At 43.0% G+C, this 26,334-nt stretch overlaps 1 protein-coding gene across 1 annotated transcript in view; it reads right to left on the bottom strand.

Annotated features, from left to right (window-relative positions):
- Positions 1 to 1,537: 1,537 nt before the first annotated feature.
- CDK15 (cyclin dependent kinase 15) overlaps positions 1,538 to 26,334 on the bottom strand; it is a 91,100-nt gene continuing 66,303 nt past the window's right edge. The window contains exons 11-13 of the mRNA XM_068968964.1: positions 16,745 to 16,793; positions 12,734 to 12,873; positions 1,538 to 1,647 (exon numbers count right to left, since the gene is read on the bottom strand). Coding sequence (XP_068825065.1) covers positions 1,538 to 1,647; positions 12,734 to 12,873; positions 16,745 to 16,793 — 299 coding nt within the window. The remainder of the gene's footprint in view (positions 1,648 to 12,733; positions 12,874 to 16,744; positions 16,794 to 26,334) is intronic.

Genomic DNA, 26,334 nt, shown 5'->3' with positions numbered 1-26,334 from the left:
TCTAAACACAATGATCCTAGAAAATCCGAAAGGCAGACGTTCTTGATGTGTATATGTCTTTAATAGAGAAACTGGCAAAGAACTGAATCCTGCTATGTGAATGACGTTAGGGCAAGGGTGGTGCAGGGCGCATGCCAGTCATTGCCATCTAGACCCCAAAAGTTCTGTTGGGAAGCATGACAAGCTGTAGTTGCCTGATGTATGATCAAACCTTAGGCTTGTTTGTGGTCTGGGGTATAGCCAGAGTCACCTACAGGGATGGCTGGCTCTGTGCATAGGTCTCACCTTGACTCCTCTGTCTAGATTACTGTCCCCTCTACTCACCATGGAAATGCTCCTATAAGATCTACGAATGTCTGGACTATGGTGGCTTTAGGAGTTGTCCCTCCTAGCTTCCTGTGCCTACCAGCAGAAGTCTAGGGTATGGAAGCTTTGGGAAAAACCTCCACAGCACCCTTGTCCCTCAGGATTGCCTTGGAAGCTTGGGCTGCCCTGGGCTGATGGAGGAGACTCCTGAGAGCAGCCGAGTCTGTGACATTGGTGGATGGCTCCTGTCTCCCAGGACCATGAGGTCCTGGTGGTTCCCAGAGTGCACCCTGGAGAGGACACTCTCTAACCAGTGGTGCAAAAGCCTGTAGTGGTGATGACTGGATTTTCACAGTCCTCCAAAACCACCTCCTAGGTGGGGCTAGACTCTGAATCAGGTCTTCTCTGGCACCTGGGGGCAAGCCAGGTGGTAATTTGTACCACTATGGTGACCAACCATCCTGGTTTGTCCAGGACTGTGTCTGTTTCAGCACTGAACATCTCACATCCTGGGACACCCCTCGGTCTCAAGCAAATGGGGACGGCTGGTCACCCTGACCTCTGATTTTTGTCTTGTCAGCTGACAGTGAGAACTACATAGTTAAGGGAACTTAACATGCCAATGGCGGAGAAGGCAATGACACCCCACTCCAGTATTCTTGCCAGGAAAATCCAATGGATGGAGGAAGGAGCCTGGTGGGCTGCAGTCCATGGGATCGCGAAGAGTCAGACGTGACTGAGCAACTTCACTTTCACTTTTCACTTTCGTGCATTGGAGAAGGAAATGGCAACCCACTCCAGTGTTCTTGCCTAGAGAATCCCAGGGACAGGGGAGCCTGGTGGGCTGCTGTTTATGGGGTCACATAGAGTCGGACACGACTAAATTGACTTAGCAGCAGCAGCAGCAGCAACAACATGCCAATGGAGTCCTATATTCCAGTGCATCAGCTCAAGGCCTTACAATGACATGTAAGGGTCATCTTAGGAGTCTTGTCCCTCCTCTGGGAGGAGGAGCTGATGTACGCTTATGCCACCTCCTCTCACAGCCTGTGGAGCCTAGGCCTCTGTGCCCAGAGTGAGAATGAAGAGCCAGGCACAGGACAGAGGTCTCTGAACCCAGGAACCAGGTCTTCACTTTCAGTTTTAATCCATAGGGCCCACACTCTATCCATAGGGCCCACACTGTTGGAACCACTTACCTGGAAGATCTTGGTAATCTCACCCTTTCTTTTTACCAGCATTTGCTAAACCCGGCTGGGTGGTGACCTTTCCGGTAGGAGGCCAAAAGGTCACACATTTCTGGCTTCAGCCTCACTCCTGAAACTGTAAACAACGATTCCTCTGTAGGAAACAAAACAGAAAAGCACAAACATATTATTTCCTGGGATTTTTCACGGTGTGTTTTTTTATGTTTGTTGTAATATTTGTCACCCAAAGAGATGTCAAAATGTGAGCCGGATTTATCCACCATTAACTTATACTGACTCATGGATAACTCACTTTACTGAATAGCTGTTAAGTGCCTTCTGTTCGATTCAATTCATTTCAATGCATATTTACTGGATGAACACTTGGGTAAGGCATTAGGCTTGCTGTTGAAGCTGGTAAAACTAGGAGTAGAACTGGGAGGCGCACACACACTAACAACAAGGGCCAGAATCAAGCCGAGGAGTCCCAGTGACAACCGGCAGTGAGCCTGGTGCTAGGCCAGATACATTTTGGAAAGTTTCAAATTTCTGTTACATTAGATTCATTTGGCAATCTATTTAAATAGACTCTGAAGTTTAACTTTTGTAAATTAAAAAATGGGGGGGGTGGAATATATGTACATTATACATTTGGTTAGCTCAGAATGCTGGCAGTTTGCATTTTTATAAATGGGTTAAATGGGTAATATTTGTTTGTTTGTTAAATGGGTATTATTCCTGGGTGCTTATTATGCTAAAGATATGGGCCAAGCTCCCTAAAAGTTAACATTTTAAGGAGCTCACCTGCAAAATGGGGATAATAAAACTTCTGGGCAGATTGCTGTAAGTTTAAAGAAGATAATACATGCCAAACATCTTGGGTTGTTTTGATACTATATATATGTGTGTGTGTGTGTATGCTAAGTCATTTCAGTCATGTCCAACTCTTTGTGACCCTAAGTACTGTAGCCCACCAGGCTCCTCCATCCACGGGATTCTCTAGGCATGAATACTGGAGTGGGTTGCCATGCCCTCCTCCAGGGAGTCTTCCTAACCCAGGGGTTGAACCCATGTCTCCTGTGTCTTTCTGCATTTGGCAGGTGGGTTCTTTACCACTAGGCCCACCTGAGAAGCCCATTTATATATATAATTAATTAAATTAAATTCCTTTATTATAGCTTTTATTGGGGTTTCCAGAGCAGTGCAATAAGATACACATGCTATACCTGGCTGCTTGTGGCATCTTAGCTCCCTGACCAGGGATGAAACCTGGGCTCCCTGCAGCGGAAGCATGGAGTCTTAATCACTGGACTACCAAGTGAGTCCCACACCCTACATTTTTAATAACTAGTAGCCACTGTTATTAACTAGTTATTAACTAGTTAACTAGCCACTGTTATTAGCTAGTAGCATCAGCACAGATACCATCTGAGAAAAATCTCCAGGGACAGCAGCCACATTGTCACGAAAGCACATCGATAAAACCTGCTCAGGACATCTTTCTACCTGGGCACCAGTTTTCCAAGGCTCACAAGCTGCACAGACCAGTTGCTCTAAATACTACACAATTTCACAAAAAGAGAAGACCCAGCTTTGGTGCACCACAAGCCTAAAATGCATCAGTATTGTTTGCTGAAAGCTCCTCACATCAAAAGGGGAGAAATAAACCTGCAATGCCTGCTCTGTCTCAGCTGCCTGGGATAAACCCTGACTCCTTGGGTGTGGAATTACATATCTGCCAGACTGGAAAGGGGAGGCATCAAGTCTTGTTGATATGCATAATGTATTTTCCCAGGCACATTATGATGTGCAATTTTGTATTCTACTTTCTTTTCAGCTCCTGTTGTAGCATCAACAGTTCAAATAAGCAGTGCATATTAAGCTTTACAGATAGCTCTCAAATTGGCTCAAGTCCAAATCATTTTGGAAACTTCCCTCAGGGAGATACATCCTCTTGCCTTGGGGACAGTGACATGAAAAATGTCCCTCAAAATCAACAATTCCTCAGCACCAATGAAGGAGATGGGGGAGAGAGAGCAGAAAAAGAGGGAGGGGAGGGAGAGAGAGGAAGAGAGAGACAGACAGGGAGGGAGAGAGAGGCAGAGACAGAGAGAGGGAGGGAGAGAGAAAGAGAGAGACAGACAGGGAGGGAGGAGACGGGAAGGAGGATTGGTGGGGTGAGGGGGACACGTGTGGCAGAACAGTGCTGGGAAAGCAACCAGTTAATCAAAGGGATTCCAATTTGGCCACGGACTGCTCGACTCTCCTTCCCAACTCATAGAAAAAGAAAAAGAAAACAAGAGGGAAGAAAAAAAAGAAACAAGGAAAAAAGCAGCCGAGTGGTTCTCCTGTAGCAATCTCACAAATGCAAAACCTTCCATTCGCTGACTGCTCATTAGCTTACTGAATCTGACAGCATAATTATCGAAGCTGCTTTGCGCTTAGAATAAATAAATACAAAAGCGAGTGTTAAAAATTTTTTCGAGAAGGGAAATTCAGTCATCTAGACAGTCAGTAGGGCAAGTTTATTTAAAACTTTTAGATTCTTATGTATTTAGATCATTTCGGAATGAGATAATGAGATAGTTATCTTTCCGTCTAATTGAGTTCTAAGCTCCTGGCTGTTGGCTGTCACCGCTTTCAAACTTTGCTTTAACTTTCCTTCCTTTAGAAATCTGATCCTGGTGTCTCCATTTACTCTTCCTGGGCTGATAACCTGGTGGAGTCTCAGTGCACTGGAGTGCAGAGAGTGACTTAATGGGATTGAGGGGCTAAATAACCTTTCACAGGAAACAAGATAATCAAATCTCTTCTACTAGCCTGTTGTGGCTGAAAGAGAAAGCACAAGTAGAAAAGAAAGCTTGGAAATTAAACCATCATTTCTAAATGTCTTGTCATTTCCCTTGTCACGTGGTTTTTGCGCTGCTCTTGCACATCATCAGTCCATCAGCTGGAGTTGCTCAGTGCATTTAATCATTCAGAGTGCACACAGCCTCCGTGACTGCGCGGTAATTTTAGCTCATGTGTATGTATATAGGCTTCATATCTTCAAAGCCCAAAGGATCACACAGTACTTTAAATTGAAGTTGCTAACTAACACGGAGTGCACTTAAAACTCTGACTAGGGGCATAGCACATATGCATTTCCGATTAAAGCAGATGATCTTTCCTTTTAAAATTAATTAGTGCTTATTTATCTTTTCCTCTCCCTCCCTCCTCTCATTCTCCCAGGACCACATTTACATTGAACTCTTGAATTCAGTGAGTTAAAAGCTGTATAAAATAAACATTCTGTTAATCTGGGGTACAGAAAACTAATGTTAACCCATTGTGCAGACTGAGAAACTGAGAGTTATGAAGGCCAATAATGCATGTGATGCTGGAGGAGAAAAGAAGAAAACTTAGGTTCTTTAACTCTCGATTCAGAGCTTGAACTCCCTGCACCATTTGTCTTACCTCATTCCTTTAAACACTAAAGGCAATAGAACATCTACATGAAAGAAAACTGAAAAAAGGAAAAAATTACCCACCATTCCCTTTAACTAGAAGAGCATTTTTAGTTTTGTACTCTACATTCCAGTTTTGTTGATATGCATAATACATTTTCATCGGTGCGTTATAATATGCAATTTTGTATCCTACTTTCTTTTAGCTTGTGTCATAGCATAAACATTTCCATACTACTCCACACTCCTGCGAATTACCATTTTAAATGGTTATATAGTACCGTATGCTGAGTCAATATAATAGTATCTATCCATCCAGTTCTTCTGTTGAATATTTAGTTTCTTTATTTAAAAAAAATTATAGATAACACTGCAACGAACATTTTTATGCATCTAGGGTTCCGCCCCCCCCCGCCCCCCCGCTCCCGTTCAATTGTTTCTTTGGATGATTTCCAGGAACCTAAGTATAAGGTTGAATGTTATTTTTATGGCTCCTGGTAGGTATGGCAAAATGCTTTGCAAAGGCTGCCCCAACTAAAACCACCGTCTGCAAAGAGTCATCTTACTACAACCTCCCCAGCACCGGGAGTCATTCAGTTGAAGGGAAAAATAGCTACTATAACAGTTATTTGTATTTATTTAATCACTAGTTCGACTGTCTATTTATCCCATGTGTTAGTGTGCTCTTTTCATTTCCTTTGTGTAATTTGCCATTTTATATGTTTGCCCAATTTTCTGTTGGATTTGATTCTTGATATTTTTCTGACAAAACTGAATAAGTAATGCTGCTGCTAAGTCGCTTCAGTTGTGTCCGACTCTGTGCAACCCCAGAGACAGAGGCCCACCAGGCTCCCCCGTCCCTGGGATTTTCCAGGCAAGAACACTGGAGTGGGTTGCCATTTCCTTCTCCAATGCATGAAAGTGAAAAGTGAAAGTGAAGTCGCTCAGTCGTGTCTGACTCTTAGTGACCCCACGGACTGCAGCCTACCAGGCTCCTCCATCCATGGGATTTTCCAGGCAAGAGTACTGGAGTGGGTTGCCATTTCCTTCTCCGAATAAGTAATAGTAAGGAAAAAATAATAACCACCACTGATTAAGAAATCTTAAAACCCAAAGGTGACTGTGTTACTCCCCACCTCCACCCCACCCCACCCCACCCCCCCCCCAAAAAAAAACCAACAAAACAAAACCCTAACAAAGACAAGATAACATTAAAGACTAAGGAAGAGATCAGGAGTTTGAATCTTTATTAAAGATAAGATTGAGTCCTCTTAGTTGTGAGATATTAAATATGTTACCTGGGGGCATGTGACATCCTCCCTAGCATGAGGAGTGGAAGAGAGTGGCTTGGGAGTCTGACCTACAGTCAAATCTTACCTTTCCCACTTACTAGCTGTATAACTTTGAGTAATTGGCCCCAATTTTTTAATATGTAATATTAGGAAAACAGCTCCATCCTTGCCAGTTACTATCTATACTGAATGAGAATTTATGTAAAACACATAGACATCCAAGAAATAGCAGACATTCTTCTTCTTCTATGGGTCTTAGGGACTCATCCATATAATGAAGATATAGAACAGTGAGTCCCAAGATCCTGTTCTTGTCAAAGGGTCTCTAACTCCTTCTTGAAGCATTTATCTTTATTTGGAGATTCAGTTCATGATGCTAACAAATTTAACCAACTTAAGAGCTTGGTAGAGCTGAGGAACTTGGTTAAGTCAGACTTTTCCTACCAAGGCAACTCTACACAACACATAAGCCAAATCACAACCCAATAACTTGTATGCTAGTATATTAAAATGGGCTGGGGACAACACTGAGCATAGAAGGTGAAGAAGTGTGTTATAGAGGATACTTTCTAACTTGCTTCTTAAGTACTGATAAGTGGAGGATTTAAAAAGTAGACAGAGTCAGTTCAGTTCAGTCGCTCAGTCATGTCTGACTCTTTGTGACCCCATGAATTGCAGCACACCAGGCCTCCCTGTCCATCACCAACTCCTGAAGTTCACTCAGACTCACGTCCATTGAGTCGGTGATGCCATCCGGCCATCTCATCCTCTGTTGTCCCCTTCTCCTCCTGCCCTCAATCCCTCCCAGCATCAGAGTCTTTTCCAAAGAGTGTAGACAGGGTGGTCTGAGTTAAATTACAAACTCCTAGAAACAGAATAGGATTGAGAGACTTGGCTTGGAATCTCCCTTCCCCACCAAACCCAACCTCTAAAACCTAACCTGTGGAATGACAAAATATTCTGGTTAAACTTTGACTAGACTAGACAATAAAAGCAATAAACAGAGTAAGATTTGATATCATTAGCACACAAACAGTAAAACTAAGCTTTTCTAGTACATGTTAAAGAATGTTTAAATTGAATGCCATTGCGAGAAGGCCTACAGTGACAGAGAGTAAAACTTAGGATGGAATATGAGTCAGGATTGCACTATAACAAAGACACCTTTGGATGACATTAGATGGCATTCAGAGGAGGATGACTTTCCTCTCCCTGGATATCCTTCTGCCCCATCATCTTTCAGGGCTTCCCTGATCCTCAGTTGGTAAAGAATCTGCCTGCAATACAGGAGAGCCCAGTTTGATTCCTGGGTTGGGAAGATCCCCTGGAGAAAGGATAGGCTACCCACTCCAGTATTCTGGCCTAGAGAATTCCATGGACTGTATAGTCCACAAGGTCACAAAGAGTTGGACACAACCGAGCGACTTTCACTTTATCATCTTTCAAGACCTCGCAGACCCATCCTGGGCCCCTACGGCTGGAGTTTAATCTCACCTCCTTTGAACTCCCAGAGCACTTCACACTTGGTCAACAGCTGCTCATCTTCTTGTCTCATTTCCTTAAGGACTGCAAGCTTTTTGAGGACAGAGTCTAAGACTGATTCATTTTTGTGTCCTTCAGTCTCCTAATCTAATCTTCAAGTGCTTAGTTGCTCAGTCTTGTAACTGCATGGACTGTAACCTGCCAGGCTCCTCTGTCCATGAGATTTTTCAGACAAGAATACTAGAGTGGGTTTCCATTTCCTTCTTCAGGGGATCTTCTCGACTCAAGGATTGAACCCGAGTCTCTTACATGACCCTATTAGCAGGTGGATTCTTTACCACCAAGCCACCAGAGAAGCCCCTCATATCTAATAGACCCTCAGCAAATCTTCCATGAATGAACTGGAAAATAATTCTCCCACTCTGTTAGAAACCTGAGCCTGTGGTGGGTTCATAGTCTCAGAGATAAGCAGAATAGTTGGAATAGGTTCAGAATAGAATAATGAAACAAAATAATTAAAAGGTAAAAGAAACAGAATCTATGCTGGGGTTTGCATATGTGGAGAGAAAGGTCAAGGGAACCCAGCTTTCTAATGTGATATTGAGGAACCTTTAACTATATTAACGAGATATTATTAAAAGAAGGCTGAAAGTTCTATTATTGGAGCAAAACAAAAAATTTCTCAGATTTTAAGGGGGCAAAATGAATAAGGCCTGCTGATGAATTACCAGAGTATAGATAGTAGAGTGATGTGATGAAGTGTTAGTTAGTTGCTCAGTAGAGTCCGACTCCTTGAGACCCCATGGACTGTAGTCCGCCAGGCTTCTCTGTCCATGGAATTCGCGAGGCAAGAATACTGGAGTGGGTTGCCATTTCCTTCTCCAGGGTAGAGGTCAATGCCATACCTACAGGTACCAAAGTATGTGATGACAAAAAGGACTCCAGTAAATTGTTTTTGCAAAATTACTTGTGAAAAAATTGCAAGCTTTTAAGCTTTAATGTTTTTTTAAGATGCTGAAACCTGTTTTAAAGGAGAAGGGGGATTTAGTCCAGGAAGGAATGGGAGAGGCTCAAGCCTGGGATTTGGAAAGCAAAATGCGACCAACCCACAGAAAGAGACAGCCTTTGATGTTCTGACGATCAAGGACCGTGGCTTAAGCACCAGACTCTTAAATCACGTGGCATTTACTACCCGAGATTAAAAAAAAAAAAAAAAAAAAACTTCTCTGGATCAGTGTCTGGTTCCAAATGGCTCCGTTCCAAAATTAGTCTTAACTTTCCAAGGGTAACATTTGGAAGTCTGGCAAGAACTGAGTGGAGCCAGTTTCTAGAAGGGGCAACTTAATGATTTTCTACTCCCCTCACTTTCAAATCATTAAGCAGTGTTCTTTTCCCAGAGCCCAAGTTCATGCTGAGGGCAAAGGGAATTAAACGAAGAAGCTGAACCTGCAGCTAAGATTAGAGAGTTGCCAAGGGCCTAATTTTAGGTCCTAGCTGCCCCAGCTGACGTCTTGCACTGCTGGCTCAGCTGTGAGGGCCACAAGTGTGGCCATAAGCCGATGGCTGTGTGGGTACAACGTCTCCCCGGCCATCTGCAAAAGCAATTAGCTTGCTGTTGGGTGTGTTTTGAGAGAGACTACCAATAATTTCTCCTTCCACAAATGTTTCTTCAGGTGTTCAAGAGTCAATAAGGGAGGATGTCAGCGCTTGGCAGAAATTTCCACATGCTTGCCATTCTAGTAATCACGCTTTTCCACTTACGATTGCTCTCCAAAGGGGAACTAAGCCTAGAATTCCTGGATTTTGTGGCAAGTGATCCTTCCCCATCAATTTCTTCTGGCCATAAGTTTACTTCCACGGCCTCGGGACAGTGGTATTTGGGACTTCAGCTTCATGAAAACACACATGGATGGATAGGAACAGCCCTGGCGTTTGCAGGGTGGATTTGTGTGCCACACTTTTGCTGGGATGTAGACTGTCCTTCCACTGTTCTCACAGTTTCCAGACTCAGGCTTCATGCTTAAATTGTCTTCGTCAGAGGGCAGACAATAAGAGCTGGCATATCCCAGATCAAAGGGGAAACAGAATATATTTTAAAGTGACAACTTTGTTATTCTGCAACAGGAATAAAGCCAGAATAATAAAATGATACAAATATAACCCACTAAGTGATTCCATACTGCCACCAGAGAGCAAAATTTCTTGCATAATTATGGCAGGGAAACTCTCTTTACAAAGCACTCACAAGAGCATATCTGACTTTTGCACAGTCCTTACGCCTGGAGCAGCCCGCCCCTGGGATGGGGACTCTGGGTCCCTGAGGGTTGGGAACTGAGAGGACCCGTTGGTTCACCCTATCTGCAAAGGAGGCCCTTAATAACGGCTCACTGCCATGAACAATGAAAACGTAGACTGGCACTGCCAGGCCAAGAGAGGGCACGCTTAGAAGACATGCTGACATCATGTCACACGTGGTGACGGCCGCTGTTCTCAGGGTGCCCAAACTGGCCTCAGTGCTGCTCTCCCTCGATTTTTCTTTCCAGTTTCCCTGGTAGTTAGTTGTGCTTTCCCTATCTTCTTGTCCATGTCCTGTCTGTCAATCTGTATCTAAACCTGTTTCTGCACACTGCCCTCCCCCAAGCGCACGCGCACACGTGCACACACACACACACACACACACACACACACACACACACACACACAATCTGCCCCCCTTCCCCTGTCTCTTGGTGCTGGCCCTTTCATCTTCTCCCTTGGGGATTCGAGATGTCGCTGCAGGAAGTGCTTGTCGGCCGAGGCAGCAGCAGCAGAGCCCTGTGGCTTTGACAAACCTCATTTAATTGGGAGGAAGCCAGGAGAATTTGAAAGAACTGAAACATCCACGAAACTCCTTTTATCAGGCATAATTTAAACTCTGCATGGAAAAACCCCTATATGTATAAAGAAAAGTCAACTTCCCTCCTGCTGTGAGCACTCCTCATCTCCCCCCTCAGTGCAGGCAGGCTCCTGCAAGATTCCATCTTTTCATTTTTCTAAAAGTGTCAAAGTAGATTTGGGCTCTGTGGCTGGGTGAACAGAGGAGGAATACAGATGGGTCCCTCTCCTGTGCCCGCGTGTGTACGCACACACAGGCACACACACGTACAATGGAGCCCCTCTGTTGGTGACTTTGCTTCAGATGACCAGGAAGAATCAAAACCGAGTTTCTAACAAACACATCCCGTTTGCACAGCGATTGTTTCCTGCTAATTACTCTAAAGGAAAATCTGGTACCCAGAAAACTCTGAAGGTCCTCAGTAATTCTCAGGACCTAGAATAATAAATCCTGGAGGAGGATTTATTTATATTTATTTCTTTATATATGTCTCTCCATGGGAGATATGTTGTTAAGTGGAGAGAAAGGGTGTGAATGTGTGTGTGCACACCCTCAGTGTGTATATTTGCGTGAAGAGGGAGTTAGAAAAGTCCCATTCTCAAGAGGAGAAGGCTAAGAAGGGGGAATCTTGGGGCTCAGACTGGGAAGAGGGTATTAAGATAGGAGTGGGGGATGGGGATTAAGCTTGGGAGGAGGTACCAAGAAGGGAGTAAGAATTGTTAAGTCGCCTGGAATGTCTCTTAGTCTACCCATATGCCAAACCGTGTCCCTCCCCTTCTTCCAAATTCCTGTCCGGAGTCACCTCCAGTCTCATCTGTCTTACTGGAGTTATTCTACAGCGGTTCCTCCGAGGACTGCCTTCAGTGCACACATACTCTCTGAACATCTGTAGCTGATTATGCACAGACTTTAGCTGTTTAGATATGATTTGTGCTAATATGTGTACGAGGGTGTCCTGTTTCCTCTTCCTCACCCTCTTTTCCTCCCACTTCATATGCTCCTTGAGGTCAAGGACAAGCCTCCTTTTTCCCTCAAATGTTATAGCACTTAATATGTTCTTGACACTTAACGGCAACTTAATAAATACTGGTGATCGACTCTTCTTACAGGGTTAAGTATGACATTAACCTCGGTTGTATGATTATGGTTATTTTTAGAGATTCTAAATGACTCACTTTAATAATAAAATACCTCGAGAAACCCCAAATTAAAAGATTTGGACGGATGCAAAATCACATCCCAGGTACTGTGGAGCTGTGCCTGCAAATCCTGGAGACATCAGTCAGACCCTACGTCTGAGCCTCTTGGTCAGTAGTTCGTGACCACACCCCATCCCAGTTCCCTCCTCTCAGTCAGAGCCCCTCCAACCTTCCTTAGCTTTCTTTTCTCTGGCTCAGGACTTCTCAAAACTGTTTTCACTTGAATGGTGGGTGTTTTGAAAGCAACCCCACCTAAGGAGGGTCCCAGGCAAACAGCCAGGGCCGTGGTTGCAGTACCCACAACCTCCGCACAGCCCTTCCTTGCCACATTCTGAGAAACACGAGGAGCGCTCCAGCCACATGATCCCTCAGCAGTTTTCAGATTTGGAGGATGACTTCAGGCCCGGGCAGCAAGGCTGATTTCTGAGTAACTTGTGCTTTCCGGGCGCATCTAGCCTGGGAGGATGCTCCCCTCTCACCATGCCCCACCCGCACTTCCTCGGGCAGCATCAGATTACCAATCAAGGCAGGCCCAGCTCTCCTCTCCTGTTGTATCCATGTCACCTATCATCTTACTCAACGGAAAGAGAAAAGGGGATTGTTAGAAACTTAGGTTTGGCTTCTCCTGGCAGATGCTAGGGAAAGCAAACTGAAAGGCAACTTTCATCTCTTCTACTTTCTAAGTGTGTGTATAGAGGAAATGTTTGGATGGTTACAAGGAGGCCTGTGTCACCTCAACCCTCAGCTTTTGAGTTTTAGAAAACCACAAACAAAACTTGGGCAAGATTTTGTCCCATCTTGCTTTTCCCAGCTCTAAGCATGTTTCTGGTTGCAAATTCTATGCTTCTCTAGCGCTTCAAGAAAACAGATACCAAGACTGAGGTGTGTCCATGTATACCCCACCCCCCGCCACCACACACATACACACACACATTCATTCACTCACCATCTGGAAGCTGGTGCAGCTGAGCTGGCAGGACACTGAAATAATTGTGAACCAACGCATCCTGGGCTGAGACACGGTCTCTTGGAAAGCCCTTCAGCATTTGGGAGGCCAGATCTTCTGCTTCAGGAGCCCTGCCCAGCCTGGAAAAGTGAGAGAGACAGAGAATTTCTCCTGAGGCCTCATTTCTGAAAAGTCAAGAGGGAAAGAAGAAAAGTAAAGAAAAGGAGATGGCTAGAAAAATTTCAGATAGAATTTTCCTGGGACTAGTAAAGTTGATGGAAATGGAAAAATAACCCCCACACTGAAACTGTTACCTGTCCCGTGACTAAGATGAAGGGAAAACTTCAGCATTCCATCATTCAGCCCCCAGCCCACCCCTCCACCATGGCTCTGGGTACCCTGTATACATAAAAGACCTGGAAATTGTAATTATAGAAACGGAAATATATAATTAAGGATTCTTTCTTTGAGGGATACAGCAGCCCCTTGCAAGCAGAAAAGCCCAGTTGGAAACAGGCTCCAACGGTGGTGAGCACAGAATTCTGGAATGGGAAGAAGGAGAGAAGAGATCCTGGAAGGTGAAACTTGAGTGGGAAAAAAGCCTTGTTTACAGCGTTTTTGAAGCTCAGCTCCCAGGGCTTTCTCTAAGATGCTCTATTGGTTTCCCTGGAGATAGAGCATAAGCAAGAAAGATAATTAAATACTCAAATTACAGTAAGGACAAATCCTCAAGTTGACCTTATGCTGAATTATAAATTTGGAGTAGAGCAAATCCATTAGTTGAGCAACTACTATGTAGGTGGTTAGATCTGGGAGATACAGGAATGCTATTTTCTGGCAGCTTAATCTAGTAGAGGAATCAGACACTAATTAAATGGTCATACAGATGCATAAACACAACTGTGAAGAAGGTCTAGATACTTGACTTAGGAGGGGGTCAGGGAAGACTCTCCTGAGGAAGCAGCATTTGGGCTGAGAATGGAGGATATGGGGCGGGGGAGGGGCAGGTGTTGCAGACCCCCAGGGTGAGAGGGAGAAGAGTGATTTTAAAGAATGAAAGAAAGGCCAGCTGGTGGGCCTGGGATAAAGAGAAGAGGGGCTTGCTGTGAAGCCATGGAGAGTGGCAGGGGCTGACCCTGCAAGCCCGGTGGGTCTTCATGCTTCCTATTTACTTACAAAGTCTGAAAGTCTTTGCTAATCTAGTGCCAATCATTCAAGTATACCCATCTCTAGAGGCCACAGACAGGCTTACAAGTGGAAAGCACAAGACAGAAAACTGCTGATTCTGAGAGGCAGTTAACTGCAGAACTAATGCCTGACTTTCAGAACTAAATTGCATTGCCATGCAACTCCCCAAATAAACAAAAACAGATGGGCTTTCTTAATGCTGAATGTACACACCAACCTGAAGCCATCAACAGATACACTTTCCTCCCCAGGTACCATGATCCAGCGATGCTGGAAGCCCTGACCCTGACTCGGAATTTGCCTATTTTTTGCATAAGATTTGCATAAAAACTTTCAGGTATTTGATTCCCATGACATAAAACTGTTTCTGCAAATAGAGAACTTTACTCTCAAACTCAAGAGTAATTGCTTCACAGACTTAAGGCAGAGAAGAAATTTGCAAATCCCCAGTCCTTGCAAATTTTCAGGCCAGTTAGGAGAGAAGGGAACCAGAGGTGGAGGCTGGTTTAAGAGATTGTAACCCAAAGGGCTGGTGGATATTTTCTCCATCACAGGTGCCCTGCCCAGGCACAGGTTTTCAGGCCAATGAAATAGGAGTCTGGAGTGGGTAAGCAGGTACAAATCAGTACGACTCAGTATCAGTCTCAAAGGAGAATCAGGGGAAATCCGAAAAAATTTTTAGCCACTCCATTTTCACTATAGGATGGTGGAGTTGGATATGTGCCCAAACCAGGGCATCCCTCCTAATGTTAGTCCCCTTTCCATGACAAAACCCTTCACAAAGCCAAGACTTTTCTCATGTGATAATCTAGGCCAGTGCTGTCTAACAAAACTTCTGGTGAGGATGAACTGAGTAGCTTCAGTCATGTCCAACTCTTTGCGGCTCCATGGACTGTAGCCTGCCAGGCTCCTCTGTCCATGGGATTCTCCAGGCAAGAATACTGGAGTGGGTTGCCATGTCCTTCTCCAGGGGATCTTCCTGACTCAGAGACCAAACCCACGTCTCTTGTGTCTCCTGCATTGGCAGTCAAGTTTCTCCTGCCAGTGCCACCTGCTCCATGATGATGGAAATAGTCTATTTCTGCCCCATCTCATATGGTAACCACTACTCACATGTGCCTAGTGAGCGCTTCAAATGTGGCTGGTGCAACTGAGCAACTAACTTTGCTTTTTTGAATTGAAGTACAACTGATTTACAATATTGCACTTGTTTCAGGTGTACAGCATTGTGATTCAGTTTGGGGGGTTTTCTTTTGAAGATTTTACTCCATTCTAGTTTATTACAAGATATTGGATATAATTTCTCATGCTATACAATCAATCTGTAGAGTAACAATTTTTTATCTAATTTTAAATAGTTTAAATTGAAACAGTCACATGTGGTTAGTGGTTACGGTATGAGAGAGCGCATCTCAAGACGTTACTCCTTACTTTGAGAATCTGAGCAGAGAGAGTCTGAGCTAAGGCAGCTGGGCTAAGGCAGAGGTGTTGCATACAGTCAGAAAAGCCAGAGGGATATTGGGCCAATCCAAGTCCCACTCAGCCTGGAAGGAAGGGCTGGTAGGGTAACTGTGGGGGGCTTGCAGCGATTTTCCTGCCATGCGACGGTGCCAACAGCAGCATAGAGTAGTAAGAGAGTCTGCATCTTTGGAGCTACCATTACTTTGGAAGCCAGTGGTGAGACGGAAGAAAGCCACAGGACAGCACTAAAGTCCAGATTTCTCTAGCTAGGGGTTAGGGAGCCTGACTATGCTAGCAAGAGAAAGTTGGCGCTTCTTGGACGAAATGATAAATAGCAGTTCCCTGGAACCTGTCTCCAAACAAGAGAGTTCCAGGTGATATAGTGCGTTTGAAAATAAGAGTGGAGCGTGGGGATACCCTGGGGAGAATCGTCCCTCCCAAAAAAAGATCCTTTGCTAGTCCACAGTTCTGTGTTCCGACCTATTTTACTCTTTGTGCTCTGATATTCACTCTCTATGGAGGCTTTTTTAAAGCACATGAACAGTAACTATGAAAAAAAAAAAATCAAACACAACTTTGGCTGGGTTAAACCCTACCACATTTTAAGGGAAGAACAGCGTTCAAACATCCAGTTGGGATGTCTTTCTCTTCTCTCCACCTGCGAGAGTGTGTTTTTCTTTGACATTTGAGCTCCTTTCCCCTGTCTCTGATGTTTTCCTCACTGCCCTTTTTGCCTCCTCACTGAAGCAAAAAGAACAGAGCCTTGGCTAATTACTCTCAGATCAAATAATACTGGTTATTGTAATTGGTCATTGTCCGAAAACACTGAGTTCTTCTTAGCCCTGAGGTTGCCTGGCACAGCTTAGTTAGCTAACTATTCCGGGAATGTCTCTATTATCTGTTTTACTTTGCAAAAGAAACTAGGGATTTGTTGAAAGCTGGTAATAAAAGTCTGCCCTGGTCTGAGCTGAGACTGCGTAGAGAGGGCCTGGGAAAGCATGACCTCCATGAATCATGTTGCCCCCCTCTTCCAATAGCCACTCAATGATGTTATTTGGTTTCTCTGTGTCGAAGAATAATAAACCCACTAGGTTTTCTTACAGGCCAACACTCCCTCGTTCTCAGGGCCTCAGGCATGGTTGAGGGGCACAAAACAATTTTAATGACCAAACTCACTGAAAGTAAAATGGTTCATAGAGAAAAACTAACCAACTCACAGGTGGCTGCCTCTTCAAGAGGCATCTTCATGGGGTTTGGGCCCCCAGATCAAGGTGCTCAGGGGCTGGGTGTTCAGTGGACTGAGGCTGAGTGAAATGTCCCTTCAGCCCTGCTGAAGGGTAAGCTTTCCAAGGTGGTTCTTACCTGTTGAAGACATTCTGAAGGCTCTGAGGCTTAGGCAGTGGGAACCATTCTGAAAAACATACACGGACATGTTAAAAGACAAAAACAACCCTAAAATCCTGTTGCTAAAAATACTATTAAAATTCTAAACACTCCTCTTGGCTGGGGGTAAGACAGAATCCAGTCATCAGATGGGGATCACTAAATGAGTTTAAGGGCTTGTCTCCCTCTGAAATTTTATGATTCTGTGGACGGTCACTATTCTGGGTTGAATTGTGTCTTTCTCCCAAATTCATATGCCAAAATCCTAGCCCAAATACCTCAGAATTGGGCCTTATTTTGACATAGGATTGTTATAGATATAATTAATTAAGATGAGGTCATTAGAGTGGGCTTTAATTCAATATGACCAGCATCCAAATAAAAAGGGAAGCTTTGGATACAGACCCAGGTATGGAGGAAGACAAAGGCAATATGAAGAGACAGAAGGAGAAGACAGCCATTTACAAGCCAAGAAGAGAGGCCTGAACAGATCCTTTTGTCAGAGCCTCGAAGGAAGGAATCCTGACAACACCTCAGCTCCATATCTAGCCTCCTGAGTGTGAGACAATACATTTCCATGGCTTAAGCCACTCAGTTTGTGGCACTTCGTTATGGCATTCCTAGCAAACTAAACTAATACAGTCACAATACTCAACATCCGGTGTGTGCAGAACACGTGTGAGTGCTGGGAGAACAGGTAATCGTGAGAAATTTCCCCACTCTTACCAAGCTTATAACTCATTTGAGAAAACAAAAGTGCTCCCCTCCAAGAAAATTCATGTGACAAGTGAGGGGGCAAAGTCTCAAAGACTCAAAAATGGTAAAAAGGAATGGGACTAATTTTATATGTCACTTTCAGTAAAAATGGAAGTGCATCCTGGCTTGAATAATCCAACATGAATGATAATAAGATTTTTAATTTTCATTGGAGCACTCCTTACAACATTTACATGTGGAGGCATGGTTTTCTTTTCTTTTTTTTTTTTTTTTTTGACACTGTTTAATCCAAAATGAAATCTGTAAAAGGAGAAGATTTTGTTTTCATTCAAGAAATACTAGTTAAATGCTTACTCTGTGTAAAGTGATAAAAGGAGCTGCAGAGACACAAGCTGGTGCTGCTTCAATCCTGACTCCAAATTGAGAAAAGAGTATTTCAACTCTCATCCACAATTATATCTTTGCTTTATACTTTCCTTGGGTCTGAAATGTAATCATTTTAGTTTTATAAGTTTTCTTCTTCCAGATCCTATAGGAATGGGATACACTGAGACTGTTTATTCAACAAAGAATCTAATGTAGCTGGGCAAAAAATGGTTTTGATAATACCAACCTGTTGGTGTCTGTAAGTGTACAGAAAAGAACCCAGGAAGACCACTCACCTGATTGTGATAATGGTTATGGGGGCTTACCCTACTCACTTCTACGCTTATTTTCTTACATTTATTTTTAAACAAAAATTACATATTACTGTGTAACTTCAAAAGGAAGTTCAATTAAAGATGGACTTTATGGTGTTAAGAGTTGGGGAGTGAAAGCCATGATCAAAGAACATGATTTAAGCTGAGTTTTCAGGATCAGATACAATCAAATGTGAGCCACTTGGGAGATTGAGCTTGACCTCTGTGTACTGCCATGTGTAAAACAGATCACTAGTGGGAAGCTGCAGAATAAATAGCACAGGAATGGTTATGGGGGCGTACCCTATTCACTTCTACGCTTATTTTCTTATTTCTTATTTTCTCAGTGCTCTGTGCTGACCTAGAGGGGTGCAGTGGGGGGCTGGGGGTAGGAGGGAGGTCCAAAGTGGAGATCTATGCATATAAATAGCTGATTCAGTTCATTGTGCAGTAGAGATTTAACACAACATTATAAAGCAAGGATACCTTCCCCACTCAAAGAAAAGTGAGCCACTCTGCTGTCATTTTACAGTCCCGGGTGGACACTAAGGGAAGTCCTTGTCTATACTGGCTATTTACTTTCTCTCCAGGTGACTGTGCCCAAATTCAAATAACCAGTAAAGATCAGAATATCTGGCCCTCATTCAGAACGTTCATTTCCAAACCACTTTCTGCTACCTATTGATAGTTTTCCCTGGCCAAACAAAATTAAAATATGTCCTCATCCAGTCATATCTCAATTTCCAATCAGTGTAGTGAAATCCAGTTCAAAGTTTTTCCCATGTTTTTTTTATCCCTCTGACAAGCCCTAGGTGCTGGGGGTTTGGGCATTTAGTATTTTAATACAATTGCTGGATTTAGTATTCTTGTTGAGCACGGGTTTGAAACTGCTGCTTCAGGTTAATGGAGACCTTAAGCAAGACTCTTTCACTATGGCCAGCCTGTTTTTGTACCTCAAGTTGGAGGTCATGGTCACCTCACAAGGACAAAGTGATTTGTTGAATTTATGGATATATTCTGGTCCCATCATTTCATGGGAATTAGATGGGGAAACAGTGTCAGACTTTATTTTTTGGGCTCCAAAATCACTGCAGATGGTGATTTTAGTCATGAAATTAAGAGACGCTTACTCCTTGGAAGGAAAGTTATGATCAACCTAGATAGCATATTGAAAAGCAGAGACATTACTTTGCCAACAAAGGTCCATCTAGTCAAGGCTATGGTTTTTCCAGTGGTCATGTGTGGATGTGAGAGTTGGACTGTGAAGAAAGCTGAGCACCGAAGAATAGATGCTTTTGAACTGTGGTGTTGGAGAAGACTCTTGAGAGTCCCTTGGACTGCAAGGAGATCCAACCAGTCCACCCTGAAGGAGATCACTCCTGGGTGTTCATTGGAGGGACTTATGCTAAAGCTGAAACTCCAGTACTTTGGCCACCTCATGCAAAGAGTTGACTCATTGGAAAAGACTCTGATGCTGGGAGGGATTAGGGGCAGGAGGAGAAGGGGACGACAGAGGATGAGATGGCTGGATGGCATCACTGACTCAATAGACATGAGTTTGGGTGAACTCCAGGAGTTGGTGATGGACAGGGAGGCCTGGTGTGCTGCGGTTCATGGGGTCGCAAAGAGTCGGACACGACTGAGCGACTGAAATGAACTGAACTGAACTAAGATAATGAATGGAATGTGCTGGCCTCAGCATTAAACAAAATAAATCCTCTTGGCTTTTCCTTCTTTCTCTTCCTTTGAAAAGTGATGGGAAATGTAAACTGCATGTGGTTGGGACTCTGACTTGCATTTTGAATCCACACTAATGCCACAAGATCAAACCAGTCAATTCTAAAGGAGATCAACCCTGAATATTTGTTGGAAGGACTGAGGCTAAAGCTGAAGCTCTAATAATCTGGCCACCTGAGGTGAAGAGCTGACTCATTGGAAAAGACCCTGATGCTCGGAATGACTGAGAGCAGAAGGAGAGGGGGATGACAGAGGATGAGATGGTTGGATAGATCATCGACTCAATGGACATGAATTTGAGCAAACTCTGGGAGATGGTGAAGGACAGGAAAGCCTGGCGTGCTGCAGTTCATGGGGTCACAAAGAGTTGGACACGACTTTGTGACTGAGCAACAACATGCCACTTAACCAGCTGTGTGACTTGAGGGTGTTACTCCCTGGGTCTCAGTTTTCCCATCTGCAGAAAAGAGACAATTAGAGCTCCTACTGCATGGGGTTATTGTGAGAATTAGAACAATGAGTGTGGTATAAGTATTTCCTTACCCTTTGCCACTTTTCTTTCTGCCTCTTTCTCTCATGTGGTGTATCACTTCTTTCTCTTTCCTCCCAGGTGTCTCTGCCTTATTGTTCTCCTTGGAAACCCATAACTTGCTGCTTCATTCTACTGAAATTTTAATGTGTTCCAAGCTTGAGTTCTTACAAGCTTGGCTTAATTTCTGAGTCTTTGGTGTGGGCCAGAGGTGTGTGCCTTAGCTGTGTGGTGTAGCAACATGAACACAGCCTGGGCTCACACATCTCCTCTCTGCCACTTCTGAGCTCTGGGATTTGGTGGAAATTACTCCACCTGTATAGTTAAATGACTCAGAAGTTTCTCATCTGTAAAGTTGGAACCCTTTTCCAGTTGCTTGGGAGAATAAGACAAGATTAAGCACTTGGCCTGTAGTAGGGGCTCAGTCAATGTCAGTCTTATTTCTTTTACTTTTTCTCCTTGGTTCTACCTTTCATTTTGGAGAGACACCTAGTCTCATACAGTGGTCCTCAAGCCAAGCAGCACACTAGCATCACCTGGGAGAGTTTTTAACCAAAAGGAAACCTCAGCTTCACCCCACAGAGCCTGCTTCAATGAGCCTGGGGAGGCCCACATTGGTCCATTATTGTGTTATGATATTTAATGGGGTCTTCCCAGGTGGTGCTAGTGATAAGAACCCACCTGCAATGCGGGAGACATAAGAGACACAGGTTCAATTCCTGGGTTGGAAAGATTCCTTGGAGGAGGGCACGGCAACCCATTTCAGTACTCTTGCCTGGAGAATCCCATGGACAGAGGAGCCTGGTGGTCTACAGTGCATGGGGTCACAAAATGTTGGACATAACTGAAGTGACAGCACGCACAAATGCACAATGTTTAATGACCTCCAGACGTTTATAGAGTGGCACTAAATGAAGGAGAGGACACTGGTCTAGTAAGGAGGGCAGGGTGGACCACTCACCAGCAACTCCCACACACTTCTCTGAGGCCCATTTTCTTAAGTGGGCTTGTGAAAATTCAACTAATCAACGGACATAAAAATTGCCAAACATCATGTCTGACGCCTACTTCACATGTTTTTCAAGGATGTGAAAAAGGAAGCATGATGAGAGAAAAATCAGCCCCTAAAAAGTAGAGGATGGCTTATAAGAGTGGCCCCAGGAGACTATGACACAACGTTGAACTTCAAGTTCTGTGTCTTGTGTAAACTGGGCTTGATTCTTTCCCCACATCTCTTCTGTAGCTACGTGAGCCCAGATAGAGGGCCTGAGGGGTCCAGGGTCAGCCAGGTTGCTGTTATAAAGTCAAGCCCTGTGCCTGTCTGTGGCCAGCCCTCCATGCTTATGCAGATAATTTTCTGCTGAGTGACCTTGCCTTGCCCCCATTGATTTTTCCCAGTAGTTAAACTGCAAGCAATCAATGAGAGAGTGATCCGCAAACAGTCATTTTCAGTTCAGTTGCTCAGTCATGTCCGACTCTGCGACCCCATGAACCACAGCATGCCAGGCCTCCCTGTCCATCACCAACTCTCAAAGTCCACCCAAACCCATGTCCATTGGGTCGGTTATGTTATCCAACCATCTTATCCTCTGTCGTCCCCTTCTCCTCCTGCCCTCAATCTTTCCCAGCATCAGGGTCTTTTCCAATGAGTCAGCTCTTTGCATCAGGTGGCCAAAGTACTGGAGTTTTAGCTTCAACATTAATCCTTCCAGTGAACACCCGGACTGATCTCCTTTAGGATGGACTGGTTAGATATCCTTGCAGTCCAAGGGACTCTCAAGAGTCTTCTCCAACACCACTGTTCAAAAGCATCAATTCTTTGGTGCTCAGCTTTCTTTATAGTCCAACTCTCATATCCATACATGACCACTGGAAAACAGTCATTTTACCCAATGCCATTTCAAGACAAGTCTGTTTCTCTGGTTTCAATAACCTCTCAAATCATAGATCTGTAGGTAGCTTATTATCCTTTTCCTCCCAAAGATGATGGTAAATCGTTAGACCTGATTCTTCTCCATCTCCTTGGTGGCTCACAGGTAAAGCCTCTACCTGCAATGTGGGAGACCCGCGTTTGATCCCTGGGTCAGGAAGATGCCCTGGAGAAGGAAATGGCAACCCACTCTAGTACTCTTGCCTGGAAAATTCCATGGGCTACAATCCATGGGGTCACAAAGAGTCGGACATGGCTGAATGACTTCACTTTCACTTTTCTTTCCGCCATCTCCTCCTTCTGCAGTTCTCTTTAAAGGAGTTCTCCTTTGAGTTCAATTGGAATTTGAGGCAGGAGGAGCAAAGTACATTGCAAGAGGGAAGTTTGAAAGTTGAACATTTTCTTTGAGAAAATAAACAAAATTGACAAACCACTAGCCAGACTCATTAAGAAAAAAGGGGAGAAAAATCAAATCAACAAAATTAGAAATTAAAAAGGAGAGGTTACAACAGACAACTCAGAAATACAAATGATCATAAGAGATTATGAGCAACTATATGCTAATAAAGTAGACAACCTAGAGGAAATGGATAGAGTCTTAGAAAAGTTCAACCTCCCAAGACTGAACCAGGAAGAAACAGAAATTACGAACAAGCCAATCACAAAATCAAAACTGTGATCAAAAATCTCCCAAAAAACAAAAACCCAGGGCCAGATGGCTTCAGAATTCATAGGGGAATTCTATGAAACATTTAGAGAAGAGCTAATGCCTATTTTTCTGAAATTCTTCCAAAAAATTGCAGAGGAAGGAATACTTCCAAACACATTCTATGAGGCCACAATCACCCAGATACCAAAACCAGGCAAAGACAACAAAAAAGTAAATTATAGGCCAATGTCACTGATAAACATAGATGCAAAAATCCTCAAAAAATTCTAGCAAACAGAATTCAACAACACGTTAAAAAGCTCATGATCAAGTTGGGTTTATTCCAGGGATGCAAGGATTCTTCAGTATATGAATCAATCAATGTGATACAGCATATTAACAAATTGAAAGATAAAAACCATATGATCATCTCAATAGATGCAGAAAATCTTCAACAAAATTCAGCACCCATTTATGATTAAAATATTTCCAAAAATGGGCATAGAAGGAACCTACCTCAACATAGTAAAGGCCAGATATGATAAACCCACAGCAAACATTATTCTCAATGGTGAAAAACTAAAACATTCCCTCTAAGATCAGGGGCAAGACAAGGATGTCCACTCTCACCACTATTATTCAACATAGTTTTGGAAGTCCTGGCTATGACAATTAGAAGAAAAAGAAATAAAAGAAATCCAGATTGGAAAAGAAGTAAACTCTCACTGTTTGCAGATGACATGATACCATACATAGAAAACCCTGAAGAAATGATCATGAAATTACTAGAGCTAATCAGTGAAATCAGCAGTCATGGGATACAAGGTCAATACACAGGAATCACTTGCATTCTTATATACTAACAGTGAAAAATCAGAAAGAGAAATTAAGGAATCAATCCCATTCACCACTGCAACAACAATGAATATCTAGGAAAAAAAAATCTACATAAGGAGAAAAAAGAACTGCATATAGAAAATTATAAAACACTGGTGAAAGAAATCAAAGGTGACATAAACCAATGGAGAAATATTCCATGTTTCTGGGTAGGAAGAATCAATATTGTGAAAATGACTATACTACCAAATGCAATCTACAGAGTCAATGTGATTCCTATCAAACTACCAATGGCATTTTTCACAGAACTAGAACAAAAAATTTCACAATTCATATTGATGCAAAAGACTCCAAATAGCCAAAGCAGTCTTGAGAAAGAAGAATGGAACTGGAGGAATCAACCTTCCTGACTTCAGACTATACTACAAAGCTACAGTCATCAGGACAGTATGGTACTGGCATAAAAACAGAAATACAGACCAATGGAAGAAGACAGATAACCCAGAGATAAACCCATGCACCTATGGGTACCTTATTTTTGACAAAGGAAGAAAAAATATACATTGGGGCAAAGATACCCTCTTCAATAGTGGTGCTGGGAAAACTGGACAGCTACATGCAAAAGAATGAAATTAGAACACTTCCTAATGCCATACACAAAGATAAACTCAAAATGGATTAAAGACCTAAATGTAAGCCCAGATACTATAAAACTCATAGAAAACATAAGCAGAACACTCAATGACATAAATCAAAGCAAGATCTTCTATGACCCACCTCCTAGACTAATGAAAATAAAAACAAAAATAAATAAGTGGGACCTAATTAAACGTAAAAGCTTTTGCACAGCAAAGGAAACTACAGACAAGGTGAAAATACAACCCTTAGAATGGGAGAAAATAATAGCAAAGGAAACAACTTACAAAGAATTAATTTCCAAAGTATATAAACTCATACAATTCAATACCATAAAAACATACAACCAAATCAAAAAGTGGGAAAAAGACCTAAACAGACTTTTCTCCAAAGAAGACATACAGATGGATAACAAATAAATGAAAAGATGCATAACATCGCTTATTATTAAAGAAATGCAAATCATAACTATAATGAGATAGTCAGAATGGCCATCATCAAAAAGTCTACAAACAATAAATGCTAGAGAGGATGGAGAAAAGGGAACACTCTTGCATTGCTGGTGGGAATGTAAATTGATACAGCCACTATGGAAGACAGGGTGGAAATTCCTTGAAAAACTAGGAATAAAACTACCATATTACCTAGCCATCCCACTCCTAGGCATATACCCTGAGGAAACCAAAATCGAAAAAGACACATGTAACTCAATGTTCATTGCAGCACTATTTACAATAGCTAGAACATGGCAGCAACTTAGATGTCCATCGACAGATGAATGGATAAAGAAGCTGTTGTACATATATACACAATGGAATATTACTCAACCATAAAAATGAATGCAGTCAGTTCTAATGAGGTGGACAAACCTAGAGCCTATTACACAGAGTGAAGTAAGTCAGAGAGAGAAATATAAATATTGTATACTGATGCATATATATGGAATCTAAAAAGCTGGTACTGATGAATTCATTAAAGGTCAGTTTTCATTCCAATCCCAAAGAAAGGCAATGCCAAAGAATGCTCAAACTACCATACAGTTGCACTCATCTTAACATGCTAGTAAAGTAATGCTCAAAATTCTCCAAGCCAGCCTTCAGCAATATGTGAACTGTGAACTCCCTGATGTTCAAGCTGGTTTTAGAAAAGGCAGAGGAACCAGACATCAAATTGCCAACATCCTCTGGATCATGGAAAAAGCAAGAGAGTTCCAGAAACACATCTATTTCTGCTTTATTGACTATGCCAAAGCCTTTGACTGTGTGGATCACAAGAAACGGTGGAAAATTCTTCAAGAGATGGGAATACCAGACCACCTGACCTGCCTCTTGAGAAATCTGTATGCAGGTCAGGAAGCAACAGTTAGAACTGGACATGGAACGACAGACTGGTTCCAAATAGGAAAAGGAGTACGTCAAGGCTGTATATTGTCACCCTGCTTATTTAACTTCTATGCAGAGTACATCATGAGAAACGCTGGGCTGGAAGAAACACAAGCTGGAATCAAGATTGCCAGGAGAAATATCAATCACCTCATATATGCAGATGACACCACCCTTATGGCAGAAAGTGAAGAGGAACTAAAAAGCCTCTTGATGAAAGTGAAAGTGGAGAGTGAAAAAGTTGGCTTAAAGCTCAACATTCAGAAAACAAAGATTATGGCATCTGGTCCCATCATCTCATGGGAAATAGATGGAGAAACAGTGGAAACAGTGTCAGACTTTATTTTTTTGGGCTCCAAAATCACTGCTGATGGTGATTGCAGCCATGAAATTAAAAGATGCTTACTCCTTGGAAGAAAAGTTATGACCAACCTAGACAGTGTATTGAAAAGCAGAGACATTATTTTGCCAA

Source organism: Capricornis sumatraensis, chromosome 3, assembly GCF_032405125.1.
Source record: "Capricornis sumatraensis isolate serow.1 chromosome 3, serow.2, whole genome shotgun sequence".
NCBI classification, from domain to species: domain Eukaryota; kingdom Metazoa; phylum Chordata; class Mammalia; order Artiodactyla; family Bovidae; genus Capricornis; species Capricornis sumatraensis.
The sequence above is the reverse complement of the archived record's forward strand: the minus strand, read 5'-3'. Positions and strand labels throughout refer to the sequence as shown.